Below are 21,370 nucleotides of genomic sequence, written 5' to 3'. Positions count from 1 at the left end.
GCGGTTAACCATCAGTGTAGCCATGGGCAAGTCGCTTAATTTCTCATGGCCTCAGTTTCCCCATCTGTAAAATGAAGGGACTGGCTTGATGATAGCTAAGGTTTTCTACAACTTAGAAAACAAAAACAAAAACAAATGATGCTGCCAGATACTCAGATGAGACCTCACTTTGCCACATGGCCTGACACTATAGAGATCTGGTCCTGCAGTCAGCTTGTTTAGGGCTAATGGGTTTGTAGACGAGTTTGCCAACCAGAGATTCATGCGAGGGGTTAAGCATGGATTAGGTCAGCAGTTCTCCCATTTCTTGCTGGAGGCCTGCTGAAGCACTTCAGGGTCTCTTCCCAGAGTAAGTGGTAGAGAATTTGAAATTAGATGTCCCCATACAAGGATCCAAGTACCTGTTGCTTTTATGCTGGGATCACAGAGATACCCGGGTTGCGTGTGTTTCCTAAGAAAAGGATGTCTGTTTTGGCAGCAAACTTAGTGAACGGCTGAGGCAAAAACAAGTGCAAAAATGGATTCTCAGATTTCTCATTGAAAAATGCCATGACAAAATCTGTAGTAATTTTACACCACACTCTCAATTCAGTTGACATAAACAGTCAAATGTAGACATACTTGTTTGTTAAGTCCGGTCTTCCTGCTTGCGTTGGTTCACTTTGCGGTTGTTTATTTTGTTTTAGGTCAGAGAGGATGAAATGTCTCTGTGGACGGTCTCAGGCTAGGTGGTGCTTCCACCAGGGCCTCCCTCTGCAGGCCTGGTAACAGCAGACCTATGCTGTCTGTGTAAGAGCCTTCTCAGCAGCACACCATCGTTACCCACCAGGCTCCTTGCGAAAGGAAATCTTGTCCCAACTGCCTTGGCTGTGCTTGGCAGTGTGCTCTATATAAGGAGAACAGGATGTGTTTTACACTTGAGAACTGCTAGCCTAGAGTACAACAACAACACTTCTAAGTGCTCTTAATATTAAGCTAATGGAAAACATACTGTTTATTCACCATCAAAGTCTGTTTTTCTTCTCTCTTGCCCTCCCCAATCATCACGAACTCCAAACCTCTAGAACACACAGAGCATTTCCTGCACCATCTATCCTCCAGTCTGTCTCAAGATGGACAACTACATGGTTAGTTAGCTAGAGGAGGACTTGGAAAAGCTAGGCACTTACCACAGAAACCATAAAATCCCCAGACTGCACAAACCAAATTTTCCTCTTCTCAAAAAAATCTCAGTGCTAGAAATGTTTTGTTGACTATCAGATTCATTTTATTAGTGTGAAAAGTCACTTGTCTTCACCAGAATGCAACAAAGTGCAATAAAATGGTGAAGGTGGGCCAGGGTTTCTGGGTGCTGGTATTATTGGAATGCTGGTTCTTTCCTTGTCATGTAATGGCCGAGGTTATTTGGACCCCAGAAGTCTAATCTTTATCTTCTATTGCTTTGTATTGTGAGAAGCCACATCTGTACAGGATTTCCCGTTGACAGGACTCTAGCATATGGCCCAGGTCTGTCCAGAAATGCCCAAGGTTCCCCTGTCACTGAAGGCTCTATCATAAATATAGCATGGGAAGAGGGGGGCAGAGGGACAGAGAAAGCAGAATGGGACTCTGTCCCATAAAAAACGGTTCACAAATCTACTCATTTCCTATCAACATTTTGTTTTTTGCTTGGGTTTGTCTATAAAGTAAAGTTAATGTATGCATGTAAACCAGCCTTGCAGATAACGCCCACCCCCATGTTTCCAGGCTACCCACAATATTACCAGTTTTCCCCTTGCTGTTTACCCATCTCTTTCCACAAAACAATAATCAAACAACAAATAAACAAGCAAATGAACCAAAGACCACCTCTCCCCATTCCTAAAACAAACCCTTTCCCTTTTGTCAAAAAGACCGAAATTGAAAACGAAACAGAAACTGTGGGAAATAACTCTCCACTCTTCTTTTGTTTCAGGCCTTGGGCCTGTTAACTATCTGCAAGGCTGTTGTAATGATGTTAATCTGTTTTAATGGAATTGAAATGTGATATCCTGTGGTTTCAGATGCACGTTGTTTGTAGCTGTAGTGCTTGATTTTGGGTTTCTTTCACAGATAAACTTCTGCACTGGAGGGGCCTCTCCTCCCCTCGTTCTGCACATGGAGCTCTAATCCCCACGCCCGGGATGAGTGCAGAATATGCCCCGCAGGGTATTTGTAAGTTGAGCCTTATTTCTTCTACAAATGTCCATGTGTATAGAGATGACAGTTTCTGGAAATTGCCCTTACTTTTTAAGTACTGAATGGAGTTACTTCCAAAATAGATTGTCATATGTATTATTCCATTACTCACTTGGCAGACGCTCCCCACTCCACTCAGCCCCAGAGGGATTTCTTGCCTCCACTTTTTCTTTCCTCACTGGAGGCTGGGAGCTGAAAGTAGCTCATCCCTGTGGGTCTTCTCCCCAGGGTCTTGTCTGGCTCCATGACTAGTGATTGAATATGCCTGTGCCTTTGGAGCCCATTTTATTACTGGACATTCACTCCTGTGGCCTCATTTAGGACTTCGGGTATAGTCCAATGCACACATCTTTAGCCAAGGCCAGAATCAAAAGCAGTCAGTTTAGGGTTATTCCAGAGTTATTCTAATACATATTCCTTATGTATTTACATGTGTATTTGTACATAGTATATTTTATATATACATGATCACACATAATTTTGACTTATTTTTCTCCCAGTTTTAGAGGAAAGTGCACATCATTTTAGTTAAAATGTGAAGGTTCTACTATCACCACCACCACCACTACCACCACCATCACCACCACCACCATCACCATCACCATCACCATCACCACCAGTACCATCACCACCATCACCACCACCACCACCGCCACCACTACCACCACCATCACCACCACCACCATTTACTTGTTCAAGCGAGCTTTTATAGTAAGGACCATTTTATGAAACTTAAATTTGTCCATTTATACAAATGTTTTCTGAAAGATACTGTTTTAGAAAATAATACAGTTTGCTTCTCTGTGTAGGAAGACATGGTATGAATCATGCATGGCTAAAGGGTTGGGGGGTGGGCAGTGATTCCGCCCCAAACACAAAAAAGCAGGTTCAAGAAGAAAAGAAGTGTGACCTCTAATTTTTATTTGAAAGTAAATGAAAAATAACCTGCTGTGGAAAGAAAAGAAAAGAAAAGGAAAAGGGTCATGGAAAGAGAATAACAAAGAGCAAGATGCCAGAGTTAAGGCTCTAAGGGGGACTGTTTTTAGACGGGAGGGAAACGACACTTATCCATCTTGTAAATGGTATCTGAAGAGCAGGGCATGCACCCTGAGACCAGATTCAAAGCCAGTTGTTTATTTTTGTTAACTCCTAGGTAATCCTAGGTAACAAAGAGTTATTGTGTGAATTTCATAAGCCCTCAGGTCCTGAGGGCTGGGTGGTTCAGGGGTTAAAGGCACCTCATCTGCCCCCCTTCCCCAAGCTGGGCCTAAGCCTGGGTTAGGTCACAGATTGCAGAGGGTTTAGGGGGTTGGACTCACGGTTTCTAGTCCCTGCATGCTGGCTGGGTGGGGAGAGCTCTCCTGTTGCTGGGGGCGTCTGGGGCCTGCATGGGGCTGTGGGAACAGAGCCACTTTTGGAGGGAAGGGAAAGAAGGCAGTTGAGCAGTTGAGAGGAGGGTGGAGTTGAGAGGCCAAGGGCTGCTGGCCAGGGAAACATAGTTCTCTGTCTTCAGCCTGGTCTTCCTGAGGGCCGGGAGTTTGATTTGACTGGTAGGAAAGTCTGAGCTTGATAGGGAACCCCTGTCCTCTCCCACCTTCCCACAAAGGGAGGGTACATAGTTTACTGGTGCCCCTGCCGGCAGGACCAGTTTAGGAGTAACCAGAACAAGGTATGTGGAAATGGGTTGTGGGGGTCCAGAAAGCTCTAGAACAAACCTGATGCCCATTCCACTTGGTGGCATTAACCTGCTGCCCCCGGCTTCTAGAGCTCATAGCACTTCCCTTTGGCCGCCCTGCTGTGTGCCAGTCACCCCTGCTCTTTCACTACAGCCTCCTTTTGGCCTGGGTTAAGGCCTGGACTGGGACCTTCCTCTGGAAGCCGTGCGGGGTGTGTAATGTGGTTAGTCATTACCCTCAGTAATTAATCACCCCTGGTAGTAATGAAAACTCACATTCATGTTGGACCTGATAGTTTACAGAGGGCTTTTATATACTTCTGTCATTTGAACCTCCCAACAATTCTTTACAGGTACTGTTTTTATGCTCATTTTACAGATAGGAATTCTAAGACTCAAGAGAAATCAAATGACTATCCCAGAGTTACAAGCTGGTGAATAATAGAGCTAGGGCTCCAGTCTCAGGCCTCCTTGTTCTTCTGAATCTTGAGCCTTAGATCACATGACTTTTTCACATTGGTGACATACTAGAAACGGGGGTCATTCCTTCCTATAAAGTAAAATGAAATAAGATAAAAGTCAGTAGGTGGGCTAATAGCTGATTTTAACCCTTTTGATGCCTCAAGTTCCTATGCTAGGGGCCAGGTGTCAGTTTATTGCTCTAAATCAAAACAATCCCTGTAAATGCCCAATGAGGCTCTCAAATTGAGAAGTTGATTTTCATCAGAGTAAATGAAGAATATTATTATATTTTACACATCAATAAATCAATGTAGCCCTAATTTTGCCACACAGGAAATCAATTCTGGTCTTTCTAAATCATCAAAGATGTTATGAACAAAGTAATTTCACAAATTATGGCAAGTAACACATTTATTGATGACTGCAGTTTAGGAATTTAGAATCTGTGAGCACTGTAATATAATATGGTACACCGGCACGAGCTGAGTGAAATACAGATTATATGGTGAAATTGTAATGCATCATTTGCTATTAGTGGACTGGTAATAATTACCAGTTTCAAAGCAGCTCTCTCCATGTAATCTTTAGTCTCAATCGTAACAGCCCTTCTCATTGACATTATGATTACACTAGCTGCCCTCATGATCTAGAATATCTAGTTGATGGGAATACTAAAATGTGATAGTGAAAACTGTATGTTGTATGCTCATTATAAGATAAAATGCCATTTTCTCTGACCTGATGTATGAGAGAGAGGGAGGATAACATCACAGTGTTAACATACTGTAGCATGATCACATAACTAGCTCTGAAAAAAAGTTTAGGATGCTCAGGGCAGCAAAATAAAATGGACTTTTCTCATTTAAGCCTCTTTGAAAGGATACAAATGAGATCCTTGATGTAGTGCTGTATGCCACAGATTTTGGCATTTATCAATGACTATATTCATGGCACATGTGAAACCAGTACCACTAATTATGAGTCCAGTCCTGGATTTCTATCGATTTTTTTATAAGGTAAAATATAATTTTAAGGCATTTGGAGTGATGAACGTGTTAAGGACTTGTATTATCAGACAAATCTTTTTACTTGCCCAACTCAGATTGTCAGGCTAAATGGGTATGATAGTCACGCAGAGACCTAGGGAGGACAAGGAGGAAGCCACAGAGGATCATGTAGTTGGAACCAGATAATTTTTTTCCAGCCTATTTGGGACCCAAGTCATTGTTCAACAACAACAAAAAATTTATGAAAATGCTCTCAATGAAGCTTTTTATTTCCCTTTGAAGAGAGGAGGCAAACAAAAATAGGCAGATAATGTGATACTAATGTCAGCATTTTCTTTCAAAATCTTTCTGCCTTTTTTCCCCCTTCCACATTAGACAAATGTTTGAAATCTAATTTTGGTATCTTACCATCTAATCTTGTTTAAGAGATTTACCCAGGAGTGGGATATATTGAGTGGGATTATAAATGCATTGTAAAGTAAATTACAAGGTCAGGGCAGGAGTCCATTATTGAGACAAGTGCTTGAGCAAGGCTGGCTTGTTTTGGAATACCAGTGTTTGGGGGCTCCTGAGAAGACCCTGCCGGCTTTTCTTTCTGACTTGCTAAATGGAGGCATCATATAATTGATTAATTCCTCATTCTCACTATTAACCTCCCTGGTAGATTTTTATTTTTTTCCCCCTTCTTAGAAAGTTAACTGACAAATACTAGCTGTGGCCTTAAGGAACTCTTGTAGCCTTTCTTTTAAAAGAAGGAGAAAAGTTTGTTATTTCTCAGTTGTATTTTAAGGGTTTTTTTCAGAATCCCTGGGAAGTTTTCTGTTTTTCTCATCCTTGTCCTTTGGCTACCATTACTTCTGCCCTTTTTAATGTTGTACTTGACTAGTAAACTGTTGGTTAGTTATTCCATATATATATATTTAATTTAGCTATCTCCCCATATATATTTAATTTAGCTATCTCCCCAAATGAAAGATTTTGTGAAGTCAAGCTGGCCCTTCTTTGCCAAAGTGGCATTTACCACTCTTGGGTTCTTTTCAGCAAGGGAAATAATGTGACTTAAGCAGGGCCCCTCTCCAGACGGCTTGGCTACTGGCCAGAGTTGACTAGCTGAACTGTATCTTTCTGTTTCTTTCTCAACTGGAGCTGAGTCTCAGCCGAGGGCGCAGGATGTTGTATAATTTGGTTCACGTTGTTAGCCTCTCAAAATAATGAGGAGGAGGATAGTGTAGCATTTCTCAGCCTGCTGCCTGTCATGGTGCTGGCTGCTTTAACTGTTCCTTAAACTAGGATGCTGTGTCTGCTTAAGTCGGCACCAGCCACTCCTCCTAACTTTTCCAGACTTACATTTGTCTGACTGGGGGACAACTCCTAAAGATTGGATACAGCCTATCCATTAAATCTGAATGAAGTTTTTCTTTCAGATTTTTAAACATTCTTTGAGATAAAAATGGGCGTCCCCATGGGGTGTTGTGGAACCAAAATTGGGACTCACTGATCCTCCCACAGTCTGGGATGTGAGAATGTTGCTAGTCTTTTTTCCATGGAAGTATTTTATGAGTACCCTCTCATTTTAACAATATCAACAATTAGTGTGTTTCAGACTAAGACTGAAAGCATCTCTAGGGCCATATAACATTGTAGTGAGTTGACCTTCTCCCCTTTTTTTGAATCTCTATGAAATGTTTGCCTATTTAGAAAGTTCACCTGCCACCCAGGGGGGAATAGAAAGCTGGGATTTAGGAAGCCAAAAAGTTTCCTTTGGTCACCTTGTCCAAGTTTCTCACTTAACAAAGAGGAAACAGAGGCACATGGAGATGAGATGGCTTGCCCCAAACTACAGCTGATGGGACTGGAAAGTTTAGAAGACATTTGTTGAGGTGCCTAGAATGTAGGGACCTTCATTCTCAAGCCAGAACTGGCCACGATTTTTCTGCTTTGGGGATTGGATATCAAATTCCTAGAACTGAGTTTAATGGCAGGAAGACTGATTGGACCAATATTTACTGGGTACCCATGCTCAGACGTGCCAGGCACAGGGGTAGGTCAGTGAGGGTTTAGGCCTTGGGGTTGAGGGGTGGGGGCAGGGAAGGCTGGAGGTGGAACATAAATAAGCAATTGCTGATGCCCGCCTCAGTGATTAAACATTGATGTTGGTGTTGTATTATTTTGCAGGTAAAGATGAGCCCAGCAGCTACACATGTACAACTTGCAAACAGCCATTCACCAGTGCATGGTTTCTCTTGCAACACGCACAGAACACTCATGGATTAAGAATCTACTTAGAAAGCGAACACGGAAGTCCCCTGACCCCGCGGGTTGGTATCCCTTCAGGACTAGGTGCAGAATGTCCTTCCCAGCCACCTCTCCATGGGATTCATATTGCAGACAATAACCCCTTTAACCTGCTAAGAATACCAGGATCAGTATCGAGAGAGGCTTCCGGCCTGGCAGAAGGGCGCTTTCCACCCACTCCCCCCCTGTTTAGTCCACCACCGAGACATCACTTGGACCCCCACCGCATAGAGCGCCTGGGGGCGGAAGAGATGGCCCTGGCCACCCATCACCCGAGTGCCTTTGACAGGGTGCTGCGGTTGAATCCAATGGCTATGGAGCCTCCCGCCATGGATTTCTCTAGGAGACTTAGAGAGCTGGCAGGGAACACGTCTAGCCCACCGCTGTCCCCAGGCCGGCCCAGCCCTATGCAAAGGTTACTGCAACCATTCCAGCCAGGTAGCAAGCCGCCCTTCCTGGCGACGCCCCCCCTCCCTCCTCTGCAATCCGCCCCTCCTCCCTCCCAGCCCCCGGTCAAGTCCAAGTCATGCGAGTTCTGCGGCAAGACGTTCAAATTTCAGAGCAACCTGGTGGTGCACCGGCGCAGCCACACAGGCGAGAAGCCCTACAAGTGCAACCTGTGCGACCACGCGTGCACCCAGGCCAGCAAGCTGAAGCGTCACATGAAGACGCACATGCACAAATCATCCCCCATGACGGTCAAGTCCGACGACGGTCTCTCTACCGCCAGCTCCCCGGAACCTGGCACCAGCGACCTGGTGGGCAGCGCCAGCAGCGCGCTCAAGTCCGTGGTGGCCAAGTTCAAGAGCGAGAACGACCCCAACCTGATCCCGGAGAACGGGGATGAGGAGGAAGAGGAGGACGACGAGGAAGAGGAAGAAGAGGAGGAAGAGGAGGAGGAGGAGCTGACGGAGAGCGAGAGGGTGGACTACGGCTTCGGGCTGAGCCTGGAGGCGGCGCGCCACCACGAGAACAGCTCGCGGGGCGCGGTGGTGGGCGTGGGCGACGAGAGCCGCGCCCTGCCCGACGTCATGCAGGGCATGGTGCTCAGCTCCATGCAGCACTTCAGCGAGGCCTTCCACCAGGTCCTGGGCGAGAAGCATAAGCGCGGCCACCTGGCCGAGGCCGAGGGCCACAGGGACACTTGCGACGAAGACTCGGTGGCCGGCGAGTCGGACCGCATAGACGATGGCACTGTTAACGGCCGTGGCTGCTCCCCGGGCGAGTCGGCCTCGGGGGGCCTGTCCAAAAAGCTGCTGCTGGGCAGCCCCAGCTCGCTGAGCCCCTTCTCTAAGCGCATCAAGCTCGAGAAGGAGTTCGACCTGCCCCCGGCAGCGATGCCCAACACGGAGAACGTGTACTCGCAGTGGCTCGCCGGCTACGCGGCCTCCAGGCAGCTCAAAGATCCCTTCCTTAGCTTCGGAGACTCCAGACAATCGCCTTTTGCCTCCTCGTCGGAGCACTCCTCGGAGAACGGGAGCTTGCGCTTCTCCACACCGCCCGGGGAGCTGGACGGAGGGATCTCGGGGCGCAGCGGCACGGGAAGTGGAGGGAGCACGCCCCATATTAGTGGTCCGGGCCCGGGCAGGCCCAGCTCAAAAGAGGGCAGACGCAGCGACACTTGTGAGTACTGTGGGAAAGTCTTCAAGAACTGTAGCAATCTCACTGTCCACAGGAGAAGCCACACGGGCGAAAGGCCTTATAAATGCGAGCTGTGCAACTATGCCTGTGCCCAGAGTAGCAAGCTCACCAGGCACATGAAAACGCATGGCCAGGTGGGGAAGGACGTTTACAAATGTGAAATTTGTAAGATGCCTTTTAGCGTGTACAGTACCCTGGAGAAACACATGAAAAAATGGCACAGTGATCGAGTGTTGAATAATGATATAAAAACTGAATAGAGGTATATTAATACCCCTCCCTCACTCCCACCTGACACCCCCTTTTTCACCACTCCCCTTCCCCATCGCCCTCCAGCCCCAGTCCCTGTAGGATTTTTTTCTAGTCCCATGTGATTTAAACAAACAAACAAACAAACAGAAGTAATGAAGCTAAGAATATGAGAGTGCTTGTCACCAGCACACCTGTTTTTTTTTTCTTTTTCTTTTTCTTTTTTCTTTTTCCTTTTTTTTTTCCTTTATGTTCTCACCGTTTGAATGCATGATCTGTATGGGGCAATACTATTGCATTTTACGCAAACTTTGAGCCTTTCTCGTGCAATAATTTACATGTTGTGTATGTTTTTTTTAAACTTAGACAGCATGTATGGTATGTTATGGCTATTTTAAATTGTCCCTAATTCGTTGCTGAGCAAACATGTTGCTGTTTCCAGTTCCGTTCTGAGAGAAAAAGAGAGAGAGAGAAAAAGACCATGCTGCATACATTCTGTAATACATATCATGTACAGTTTTATTTTATAATGTGAGGAGGAAAAACAGTCTTTGGATTAACCCTCTATAGACAGAATAGATAGCACGGAAAAAAAAAATCTCTATGAGCTAAATGTCTGTCTCTAAAGGGTTAAATGTATCAATTGGAGAGGAAGAAGAAAAGGCCTTGAATTGACAAACTAACAGAAAAACAGAACAAGTTTATTCTATCATTTGGTTTTAAAATATGAGTGCCTTGGATCTATTAAAACCACATTGATGGTTCTTTCTACTTGTTATAAACTTGTAGCTTAATTCAGCATTGGGTGAGGTAATAAACCTTAGGAACTAGCATATAATTCTATATTGTATTTCTGACAACAATGGCTACCTAAAAATATGACCCATTATGTCCTAGTTAATCATCATTTTTCCTTTAGTTTAATTTTATAAACAAAACTGATTATACCAGTATAAAAGCTACTTTGCTCCTGGTGAGAGCTTAAAAGAAATGGGCTGTTTTGCCCAAAGTTTTATTTTTTTTAAACAGTGATTAAATTGAATGTGTAATGTGCAAAAGCCCTGGAACGCAATTAAATACACTAGTAAGGAGTTCATTTTATGAAGATATTTGCTTTAATAATGTTTCTTTAAAAATTCTGGCACCAAAAGAAATAGATCCAGATCTACTTGGTTGTCAAGTGAACAATCAAATGATAAACTTTAAGACCTTGGATACCATATTGAAAGGAAGAGGCTGACAATAAGGTTTGACAGAGGGGAACAGAAGAAAATAATATGATTTATTAGCACAACGTGGTACTATTTGCCATTTAAAACTAGAACAGGTATATAAGCTAATATTGATACAATGATGATTAACTATGAATTCTTAAGACTTGCATTTAAATGTGACATTCTTAAAAAAAGAAGAGAAAGAATTTTAAGAGTAGCAGTATATATGTCTGTGCTCCCTAAAAGTTGTACTTCATTTCTTTTCCATACACTGTGTGCTATTTGTGTTAACATGGAATAGGATTCATTGTTTTTGTTTTTATTTTTTTAATTTTTTCTTTTTTATTAAGCTAGCATCTGCCCCAGTTGGTGTTCAAATAGCACTTGACTCTGCCTGTGATATCTGTATCTTTTCTCTAATCAGAGATACAGAGGTTGAGTATAAAATAAACCTGCTCAGATAGGACAATTAAGTGCACTGTACAATTTTCCCAGTTTACAGGTCTATACTTAAGGGAAAAGTTGCAAGAATGCTGAAAAAAAAATTGAACACAATCTCATTGAGGAGCATTTTTAAAAAACTAAAAAAAAAAAAAAACTTTGCCAGCCATTTACTTGACTATTGAGCTTACTTACTTGGACGCAACATTGCAAGCGCTGTGAATGGAAACAGAATACACTTAACATAGAAATGAATGATTGCTTTCGCTTCTACAGTGCAAGGATTTTTTTGTACAAAACTTTTTTAACTATAAATGTTAAGAAAAAATTTTTTAAAAAAACACTTCATTATGTTTAGGGGGGAACTGCATTTTAGGGTTCCATTGTCTTGGTGGTGTTACAAGACTTGTTATCCATTTAAAAATGGTAGTGGAAATTCTATGCCTTGGATACACACCGCTCTTCAGGTTGTAAAAAAAAAAACATACATTGGGGAAAGGTTTAAGATTATATAGTACTTAAATATAGGAAAATGCACACTCATGTTGATTCCTATGCTAAAATACATTTATGGTCTTTTTTCTGTATTTCTAGAATGGTATTTGAATTAAATGTTCATCTAGTGTTAGGCACTATAGTATTTATATTGAAGCTTGTATTTTTAACTGTTGCTTGTTCTCTTAAAAGGTATCAATGTACCTTTTTCGGTAGTGGAAAAAAAAAAGACAGGCTGCCACAGTATATTTTTTTAATTTGGCAGGATAATATACTGCAAATTATTTGTATGCTTCAAAAAAAAAAAAAAGAGAGAAACAAAAACGTGTGACATTACAGATGAGAAGCCATATAATGGCGGTTTGGGGGAGCCTGCTAGAATGTCACATGGATGGCTGTCATAGGGGTTGTACATATCCTTTTTTGTTCCTTTTTCCTGCTGCCATACTGTATGCAGTACTGCAAGCTAATAACGTTGGTTTGTTATGTAGTGTGCTTTTTGTCCCTTTCCTTCTATCACCCTACATTCCAGCATCTTACCTTCATATGCAGTAAAAGAAAGAAAGAAAAAAAAAAAGGAAAAAAAAAAACAAAAAACCAATGTTTTGCAGTTTTTTTCATTGCCAAAAACTAAATGGTGCTTTATATTTAGATTGGAAAGAATTTCATATGCAAAGCATATTAAAGAGAAAGCCCGCTTTAGTCAATACTTTTTTGTAAATGGCAATGCAGAATATTTTGTTATTGGCCTTTTCTATTCCTGTAATGAAAGCTGTTTGTCGTAACTTGAAATTTTATCTTTTACTATGGGAGTCACTATTTATTATTGCTTATGTGCCCTGTTCAAAACAGAGGCACTTAATTTGATCTTTTATTTTTCTTTGTTTTTATTTTTTTTTTATTTAGATGACCAAAGGTCATTACAACCTGGCTTTTTATTGTATTTGTTTCTGGTCTTTGTTAAGTTCTATTGGAAAAACCACTGTCTGTGTTTTTTTGGCAGTTGTCTGCATTAACCTGTTCATACACCCATTTTGTCCCTTTATTGAAAAAAATAAAAAAAATTAAAGTACACATTGTAAGCTTCTTGTGTCCTCATTTGACACACTCTGTAAATTACTTTCAAGAAAATAACAGGTTTTAAGAGAAGGCCAGTCAGTCTTTTTCAAGATTATTTCTATGGGCATTCTGATGCGTGTATTATACCCTAAAGGAACATAAAGTACTTACTATATTAAAATAGACATATCTCAAACCCTGGACATAGTTTTAAGGCTTTACAGTTCTAGAATAGTTTTAAGAAATGGAAGGTGTTTTCAGTCTGATGTTAAAAACTTACTCCATCTCTTAGCAGAAATCCATTCAAATATAAGTGAAAAAACTTGCTGGTAATAGCATATCAAACTTTTATTTCCTTTAAATTTTTTGCTGTTCTTGTTGTCTAAAAGTTCTTTTCTATTCTCCCATCCTTGCTTTATCTTAGAACATAATGTAAAATATATATATATATATATTTTTAATCAGCTCTTTGGTTTCCATGTAAGAATCTTTTCTTGTAACAAAATAACCCCACTTTTCAAATCTAAAAATCTGGAAACAAAGGCATCAGGTTTTGTTTTTTGGTTTTTGTTTCTTTTAAAAGGGGAGAAAAAAAGAGAGAGAGAAAAAAAAAAGAAAACAGCCACTAGGGGTTTAGTCAGACATAGTGAAATCTTTGGAATCAGCCACTGATTTCCTGAGATGCGTAGTGGTTTGCCTTGTGGTTCTGAGATCCCAGGAACCCTAGATGCTACAGATTACTTTAGGTGTTTTGATAGGGTCTTCCTGGATGACAGCAAATAAGGGTGGGAATACCCTTCAGTTATCTTCTGACCAGCCAGTTAGGTCTATTTTAAAAATCCTTCCTTAGAAATCTGTGTTGTCAATTTTACAAATACTGCATGTTGCAGCATCTATTTGCTTTACTAAACACTACCTCTGTGATATCGTCTCCCTGTTCCCAGTGTAGATGAACGAATACGACATTGTTCTTATTTTTGTAAAAAACCAAAACAAAAGCCGTTCTGTTGTCTTCTTGTGGTAGCATTTTTTGTCGCTCAGTTCTTATGCACTAGTGCCTGTGAGGTGGCCTTTTCATGTCATGCCTTTTATCTGAGGCAAGAATAGTTTTATCTTTCTAAAGTGTAGAGAAAGTCAATGTTTTCTGAAAAGCCAGTTTGGGTGGGAAGGAGAGAGTGGGGCTAGAGGAATCCACTGAGAAAGGATGTTGGAGAACATTACACAGGAGCTGGGGTGGGGTTGGCGTGCGGTACCTTGAGAACTTGATGTTTGTCACTGAACTTAGAAAAGATATACTGTATGTGTTTTGGATTAGGTTTCTCCAAAACTGAACCCAAAATGCTGCTCAAGACAGATAGAAATAATTCCCCAGTGCCATGCCAGCTTTAGATGTGGTGACTTCAACTCCACCATATTAAATGTCCATAAAACCTCCATGTGTCCCTATTACTCTTTTATTAGGAGCTATGAGTGCAACTGTGCAGGTTTTATATACAGTATTCATTTTAATTTCTCAGTATATGATGCTGTTAGCGTAATTAGGTTTTGCATCCTGACAGACAGAATTAATGGTGGATATTGTATACTTGTCTGTTCAAATTTCTTAAATCAAATGGGGAATGGGGAGGAGTACAAACATCTGGTGATAAATCACAGATTATGTTTGATTTACATGGTCCCAAAGTTAAATAAATTTATTGGGAGATGGGTTCTTCAGGTTACTCAGTCTCCTGACTTATTGAAATCTTCTGATAAAATATTTCTGAAGCTGATGAACAATAGAAGCATGAGAACCTAGCCAACATGAATATCACTTATAAATGACACTTTGTATCCAGAACTCTAAAATTTAAAACCTTAATATAAAATAACATACAAATTTCCAACAGTAAGATGAATGCATGATCTATTTTTTTTTTAAATGAGGAACTACTAAGAACATTAATGTCTCTTAAAATCCTCAAGTAAGTTTTCGTAACAGGCTTGACGTGCTGATGGAATGTTTTCTACATACCTGAACTCCTGATGCTTAAAATGTTCTTTTAAATGTTCATTTGAGAACAACTTAATAAACAGGAATACAGCAAATCTATTTCTCACAGATTTTAAACCAGAAACTCTTCCAGTGCCTATATTACCTCCTTCCTGAACCCATTTGCTATCCTTTCTTTGTTTAGGACCTACAAAAGGGCTGGAACCAACACGTTACAAAGGTTACTAAGAAGTGAGGTGAACACAGTTCTTCATTTGCACTGGCCATGGCAGGAAGTGTGAAGTAGTTGAGTTTTTCCCAGGGCATTCTGTAGATATAGAACTGTTTATTTAAATACCGTTTTTGTATATGCAATAAGTACATATTGATTGTATATATTCATAATGCTAGAAGTGAGAATTTGAAAGGAAGTGGCGGGAGGTGGCTTAGGTATAATTCCAATTGGAGAAATAAGGAAATGAGGTGGTTTATTCACAGACACAGTTTGCTGAAAAGTACTGGGATTATTTCGGGCCTTCCTGAAAAGGAGTTGAGAAGCCTCAGGCCCCATCCTCTCCTGCTTGTAGCCCTTTGCTCACAGAGACTGAGGGAGGAAATACAGTGTTTTCTTGTTTTAAGTCTCTCTCCCCCTCCGTACACACACGAACATGACTTCTTATGACTGTGTTGTAACTGTGTGTTCCTCATTACGATTCTGTTACTCCATTGTCCCTGGGCCTGGTGTGTTCAGGAATGTACCCATCCCATTCTCTTTTTTTCAGACAACTTCCTGTGAAAAAAATTGTGGGAACTTTGCCGATATGAGGATGGGATTGGCAGAGTTCTCTCAACCTGCTTGGAAAAATGTTTCTTAAAAGACTGCTAACTTTTAAAAGGCATGAGCCATCTAGCAGATTTTCCTAAGTGTCTCCTAAAGCCCTGCATCTTTCCCAATTGAGAATAAACAACCCATTGTTAGGGAAATGGACATCAGAACACAAAGAGAGAATTGAGATGATGTGTATTTACTCTAGGGCTGCTATAGCTATGAACTGTGGACATGGGTTGTCGGGTCTGCACTTCTGCTTGCTGGCATCTCGTTATCCCATTAGCCCGCTGTTTCATTTACTACATACAGCACGTGGGCAGTGACTCAGCCTTTAGGGGGATGGGACTGTTTTTCTCTCTCTCTCTCTTTCTCTCTCTCTATTTCCCAGTGTCATCTACAGTCATGGGATACCATTAATTCCTCCCTTCCAAATGGGAAAGAGACCAATCCAGTTCACACGGGTCATTGTACTTAAGAACCTAAACTTGGCTGAACACAGCTCGATGGTTGATCCAAATACTGTTTTTCCTTTCTGTAAAGTGGCAAAAACTATTTCAAGGGAGCACGTGTATCAGATCTTTCATAGGGATGGTAGAAGAGGCAAATTAAGCCATTTCCCCAAGTGTCCTCTAAAGCGGGAGCCCCTAAACCCATAGGGGGCTGTGCTTTTTAAAATAGCTGTGAACGTGGTACATGCCCATGATACACTTTGTCTATTAGGGCTTTGAATATTGGTAGCAGGTTGGACGAAGGGGTTTGATTGGGGTTTCAGCTAAAGGGGCCTCGACGACAGTGACTTAGCGCTGGACTGGGAATGGGATTCCCCAGAACCCACCTGGACACAGCATGCCCCTCAGCCCAGGTCTCCGCTGCTCTGCTCAGGGGTGGGATGCGTGAGAGCAGCTGAGCTCCAGACCCCGGGCCTCCTGCGGCGCCAAGTCAGGGGAGAGGAGGCCCCAGGCCCCTGCTTCAGGTCGCCATGGCAACGAGGCCTGGAATGCCACAGTGGTAGCCCTCTTCCTCGGCACATCCGGACTCCCAGTTCTGCTGCTTCAAGTCAATGTCCACAGCAAGGGAGGAACCCCGGAGGAAAATAACCACTCCCTTCTTCCCTTCACCATTGCCTTCCCCCTTCCAAAAAAGAAAAGAAAACTGCATGTTTGAAAGAAACTACAGGCAGTTTTTGGTGCAATTTGAGAGCAACTCTTTTGGGTTCTGGTTTTCTCTTCAGAGATTTGTTCGCCTCTTGTAAATCATTGGCTGCTTTGACGTTGAACTTGATGACATTTCATGTTTTCGTTGTGCTGCTTTTACATCAGTTTTGATTTTTTGTTTCTTTATAATTTTATTATTATTTTGAGAAGGTGTCCCCTTTCCCTCCTCCCTCTCCCGCTCTCCTCAACCAAAGGACTGTTTCTTACTAAGTTTTCTCAGTCATAAGGGCAAGTGTTTCCTTCCAGGTGTGTCCCGAGTTTATTAGGACTATCATACAATTGGGCAGGGGTGGGGGGACCTGGGTCCTCCTTGGGGGGACGGAAGGGAGGGAGGCGTGGGAAGACCACTCAGAGGTCAGAGATACTTGGGGAGGGGAGACTGAGTTTGAAATCATGCTTAAGATGCCAGTGGCTCGACCTGTGGTTGGTTTAAGTTCTAATTTTTAAAAGCTAGTTAGAGAACAGAAAATCATTGGGCCAAGTCACACCTGTACTTTTTTTTTTCCCCCTCCTCTGTCTCCAACCTCTTTCTAGGTTCTTCACACACCCCCATTCGGCGTAGTACCCAGAGAGCTCAAGATGTGTGGCAGTTTTCGGATGGAAGCTCGAGAGCCCTTAAGTTCTGAGAAAATTTGAAGCCCCCAGGGGCGGGGTGGACGCGTGCCGCCCAGTCGACGTCAGCGTGGTCTGTCATCCTGCTAGTTTGTGATGTTTTCTGACAGTAGCCTCCAAGAAGCCGTTGTGCGAAGACAGAGTCCTGCAGAGTCCTTCCAGCCTGGACCTGCAGTGCCATTTTATTTATATTTTTTAATAAAAAGTAAAAACAAAAAAACAGACCCACATTGGAACAGTGAATCAGTCCCATAGAGAGGGCCCGTGGACCATCGCTGTCATGAGTGATGCCCTGGCCCTTCTGAAACCAGCCAACCTAATTACCCGTATTGTGGAAATGCGCATGAGTCCCCAACCCCTTGTTTCTATACATTCTATGTTGTCTTTTAAAAAGTGTGCTTAACATTGACACAATAAATGTTGGAGCTTTAGGTGGTGTTTGCTTGTTCTTTAATTTTTAATGCTTATAAGACAATGCGGCTGCTTATGACTTTGTATTTCTGTACCCGTTTCCTACAGACACCCATCGGGTGGGTAGGAGGAACAGATTTGAGAAATGGGCAGGAGATGTAGGAGGGGAACTAGGTTACCACTTATCAGATGGCATAAATTTTCAAGGAGAATCAAAATGCAAAACTTAGGAATAAATCATAGCAATATCATAATTAATGTAGTAGTAGTGTTGCTGTTTATTAATGCTGAAGTGTGGTTTTCCTAACTGTCTGACTTATAATTTGCATACCATTAAATAATGCATAAAATGGCACGCTGAATCCTGTTTTTCAAATATATGCTTTTGGTGGCTACCATGCAGGATTTGAATTTGTCTTTTAATTTAGCTTAGGAAAGATAACGTCACTGGGTGAGCGGTAAATCCTAAAGAAGGTGATAAATGTCAGTAGTTGCTTATTAAATATTCTAATTTTAGGTTCCCAAACCTTCAGGAAATATATCTTAATGCAGACAAACAAACATAAAACTTCTTTAGTACTTACATCAGGAAATTTGGGGCAGATTTTAGAGGGGTGAAATTATAGGAGGAAAGAGGTTCACATCAGAACAGACCATTGTAATCATAGTAATGCTCCATTCCTTAGAAATTAGTGCCACAAATAAGTTACATCTACAAACAGGTGGTAAAAATTCTTTCTGGCCCAGTTAATTTGCACAGAACTTTTCTCAGTTTGGTATTTTTTACTGCTTGGAGATCCGGAAGAGAATTAGAAACAATATAGCAAATTAAAATAGGTTTGTCAATAATAGAGCTCAGACACCTGTGTGCTGTAGATTCACATACAGAGCGTGCACCTAAGTGGGGAAAATCTTACCCATCCACCTTCTGGCTAGATTACCTAGCTTAGTGAAAAGATCTAAATAATTGGCATCTGAATTCTTTCCTGCTAATTCATAATAAATGATGACTCCCTACAGTAGTGAGCTACCTTATACTTTAATACAGTGCTGTCTCGTGCATTATTTCACCTGCTCTCTGGGACAGATCTCACGAATTCCACTTTTTGGAGGTGGAGACCGAGGCTCGCCAAGGTGAAGGGCTTGCCAGAGGCCACATCAGTAAGAGAGAAGGCAGGGAAGCCAGGTTTTCTGGTTTCTCGTTCAGAGCTAATTTCACCAAACTCTGTTTAACTGATCAAAGGGAGTGTCTTTTCCTGTGTTAGCACATAAGTCATAAATGCTCACAGACACACACGTGTGGCTTACACATACAGACCCAGGATGGCCTTTGGTAAAGGCATGCAGAGTTGCCTCTTCCTACCAACAGATGTGTGCACCAGGAAAGGGAGGTTGCGGCCTCCTTGCCATCACCTTTCCCCTGTGGCTTTTCCATGACAAATAACCTTGATTACACAAGTGGCCGGTTTGTGACTTCCTCTCTCCTAGTTGAGTGTGAGACTTCTAGACAAGAAGTTATTTCATAAAGAAACCCTCTCCCTGCCCCGTTCTCTACCTATGTGTTGCTGAAATATAAGACCATTAGGGTTTCTGTGACGGCATCCTCCCTAAATGTGCTGAACTCCTTGCTGATGCCTCGAAAGAGTGGCACCACTTCCAAAGGGAGGCCAGAATTGAAACAACAGTCCTGGGTCTTGAGACAAGTTCAGCCTTTGTGACTGCATTTGGTGGTCACTACACTTTCATTTCTGGTCTGTGTATCTACCTCCACTTTTTATTTCTTCTCAGAGTCAGTTTGTAAATAAGTAGATATCTCTAAAAGTGGGATTTTTAAGGGGCAAGAGGATAATGGACGTGGATAAAAGATATCTTTTTTTCCTCCCCACTTTGGAGAAGAACTCCCCCAGAAAAAACAAACAAAACAAAAAGACTGTCTTTTCCCATGGCTTTTCAAGTTGAAAGACAACAAAAATTTATTTACAGAATTTATTAGGAAATGGTATTGCGTTAGGTCTAGCCTTTTTCTTTCGTTTCTGTTTCCTTCTTTTCTTTCTTTCTTTCTTTCTTTCTTTCTTTCTTTCTTTCTTTCTTTCTTTCTTTCTTTCTTTCTTTCTTTCTTTCTTTCTTCCTTCCTTCCTTCCTTCCTTCCTTCTTTCTTTCTTTCTTTTTTCTTTCTTTCTTTCTCTCTCTCTCTCTCCCTTTCCTTCCTTCCTTCCTTCCTTCCTTCCTTCCTTCCTTCCTTCTTTCTTTCTTTCTTTCTTTCTTTCTTTCTTTCTTTCTTTCTTTCTTTCTTTCTTTCTTTCTTTCTTTCTTTCTTTCTTTCTTTCTTTCTCTCTCCTTCCTTCCTTCCTTCTTTTCTCTTTCTTTCTTTCTTTCTTTCTTTCTTTCTTTCTTTCTTTCTTTCTTTCTTTCTTCTGTCTTTCTTTCTCTCTCTTTCTCTCTCTTTCTTTTCTTTCTTTCTTTCTTTCTTTCTTTCTTTCTCTCTCTCTCTCTCTCTCTCTCTCTCTCTCTCTCTCTCTCTTTCTTTCGTTCATCCAGGCTGGAGTGTAGTGGCAAGGTCTCAGCTCACTGCAACCTCCCCCTACCGGTTCAAGGATTCCCCTGCCTCAACCTCCCGAGTAGCTGGGACTACAGGCACGTGACACTATTGCCCGGCTAATTTTTTTTGTATTTTTGTAGAGACCAGGTTTCACCGTGTTAACCAGGATGGTCTCCATCTCCTGACCTCGTGGTCTGCCCTCCTAGGCCTCCCAAAGTGCTGGGACTAGAAGCATGAGCTACCTCACCTGGCCTAGGGCTAGACTTTTGAAACCCCATACAAGATTGATAATTTGGGAAGACATCTCTCAGTGTGATGAGTCAAGGTCATGGTTATCCATGAATGGCGGAAACAGGGAAGGGGCTCAACAATCTGCCTGGGGTCCTCACTGTGTCCTTTCTGCAGAGTGGGACTTCAGATTGCAGAGAGATAAATTGGTTGCCCGACATGAGCACAGACTAGAGGACAGAGTCCCAGCCACTCGGATGGAGGAGACCAAATACAGGGCATTGTTTTTACTTTCCCAAGCCTTTTGTGGTCTGTTCAGATTATTATTTTTATTATTTTTGAGACAGAGTCTCACTGTGTCACCTAGGCTGGAGTACAATGGCATGATCTTGGCTCACTGCAACCTCCACCTCCCGGGTTCAAGTGATTCTCCTGCCTCAGCCTCCTGAGTAGCTGGGATTACAGGCTTGCACCACCTGGCTAATTTTTGTATTTTTAGTAGAGACGGGGTCTCACCATGTTGGTCAGGCTGGTCTCGAACTCCTGACCTTATGATCCACCTGCCTTGGCCTCCCAAAGTGCTGGGATTACAGGTGTGAGCCACCATGCCCGGCCAGATTATTACACTATATAAAAAAGGTCTGTTAGACTTTGGGTCCATGATGGGAAAGAAAGATACTCAGAGCCCCTGCAGCACCCAGCATCCAACCTGCTGAATATCAACCTGTTTGAGAAATAATTGTTTCAAAAACCAGTGATCATTTAAAGAAAACTCTTAGGCAAGGAGTGCAATCTTGGAATCTGCTGAGG

At 42.2% G+C, this 21,370-nt stretch overlaps 1 protein-coding gene across 15 annotated transcripts in view; it reads left to right on the top strand.

Moving 5' to 3' along the window:
- The window catches only part of BCL11A (BCL11 transcription factor A), a 100,254-nt gene extending 82,441 nt beyond the window's left edge, over positions 1-17,813 (top strand). For 2 of the 15 annotated variants that reach the window (XM_007970532.3, XM_007970533.3), the window contains exons 3-5: positions 2,092-2,193; positions 7,537-9,559; positions 17,305-17,813. In XM_007970532.3, coding sequence (XP_007968723.1) covers positions 2,092-2,193; positions 7,537-9,557 — 2,123 coding nt within the window. In that variant the 3' untranslated portion in view covers positions 9,558-9,559; positions 17,305-17,813. The remainder of the gene's footprint in view (positions 1-2,091; positions 2,194-7,536; positions 9,560-17,304) is intronic. The other 13 variants (XM_007970538.3, XM_073023018.1, XM_007970534.3 and 10 more) reach the window with 7 other exon arrangements.
- Positions 17,814-21,370: the final 3,557 nt, after the last annotated feature.

The sequence above is a fragment of the Chlorocebus sabaeus genome, chromosome 14, assembly GCF_047675955.1.
Source record: "Chlorocebus sabaeus isolate Y175 chromosome 14, mChlSab1.0.hap1, whole genome shotgun sequence".
NCBI lineage: Eukaryota > Metazoa > Chordata > Mammalia > Primates > Cercopithecidae > Chlorocebus > Chlorocebus sabaeus.
The sequence above is the reverse complement of the archived record's forward strand: the minus strand, read 5'-3'. Positions and strand labels throughout refer to the sequence as shown.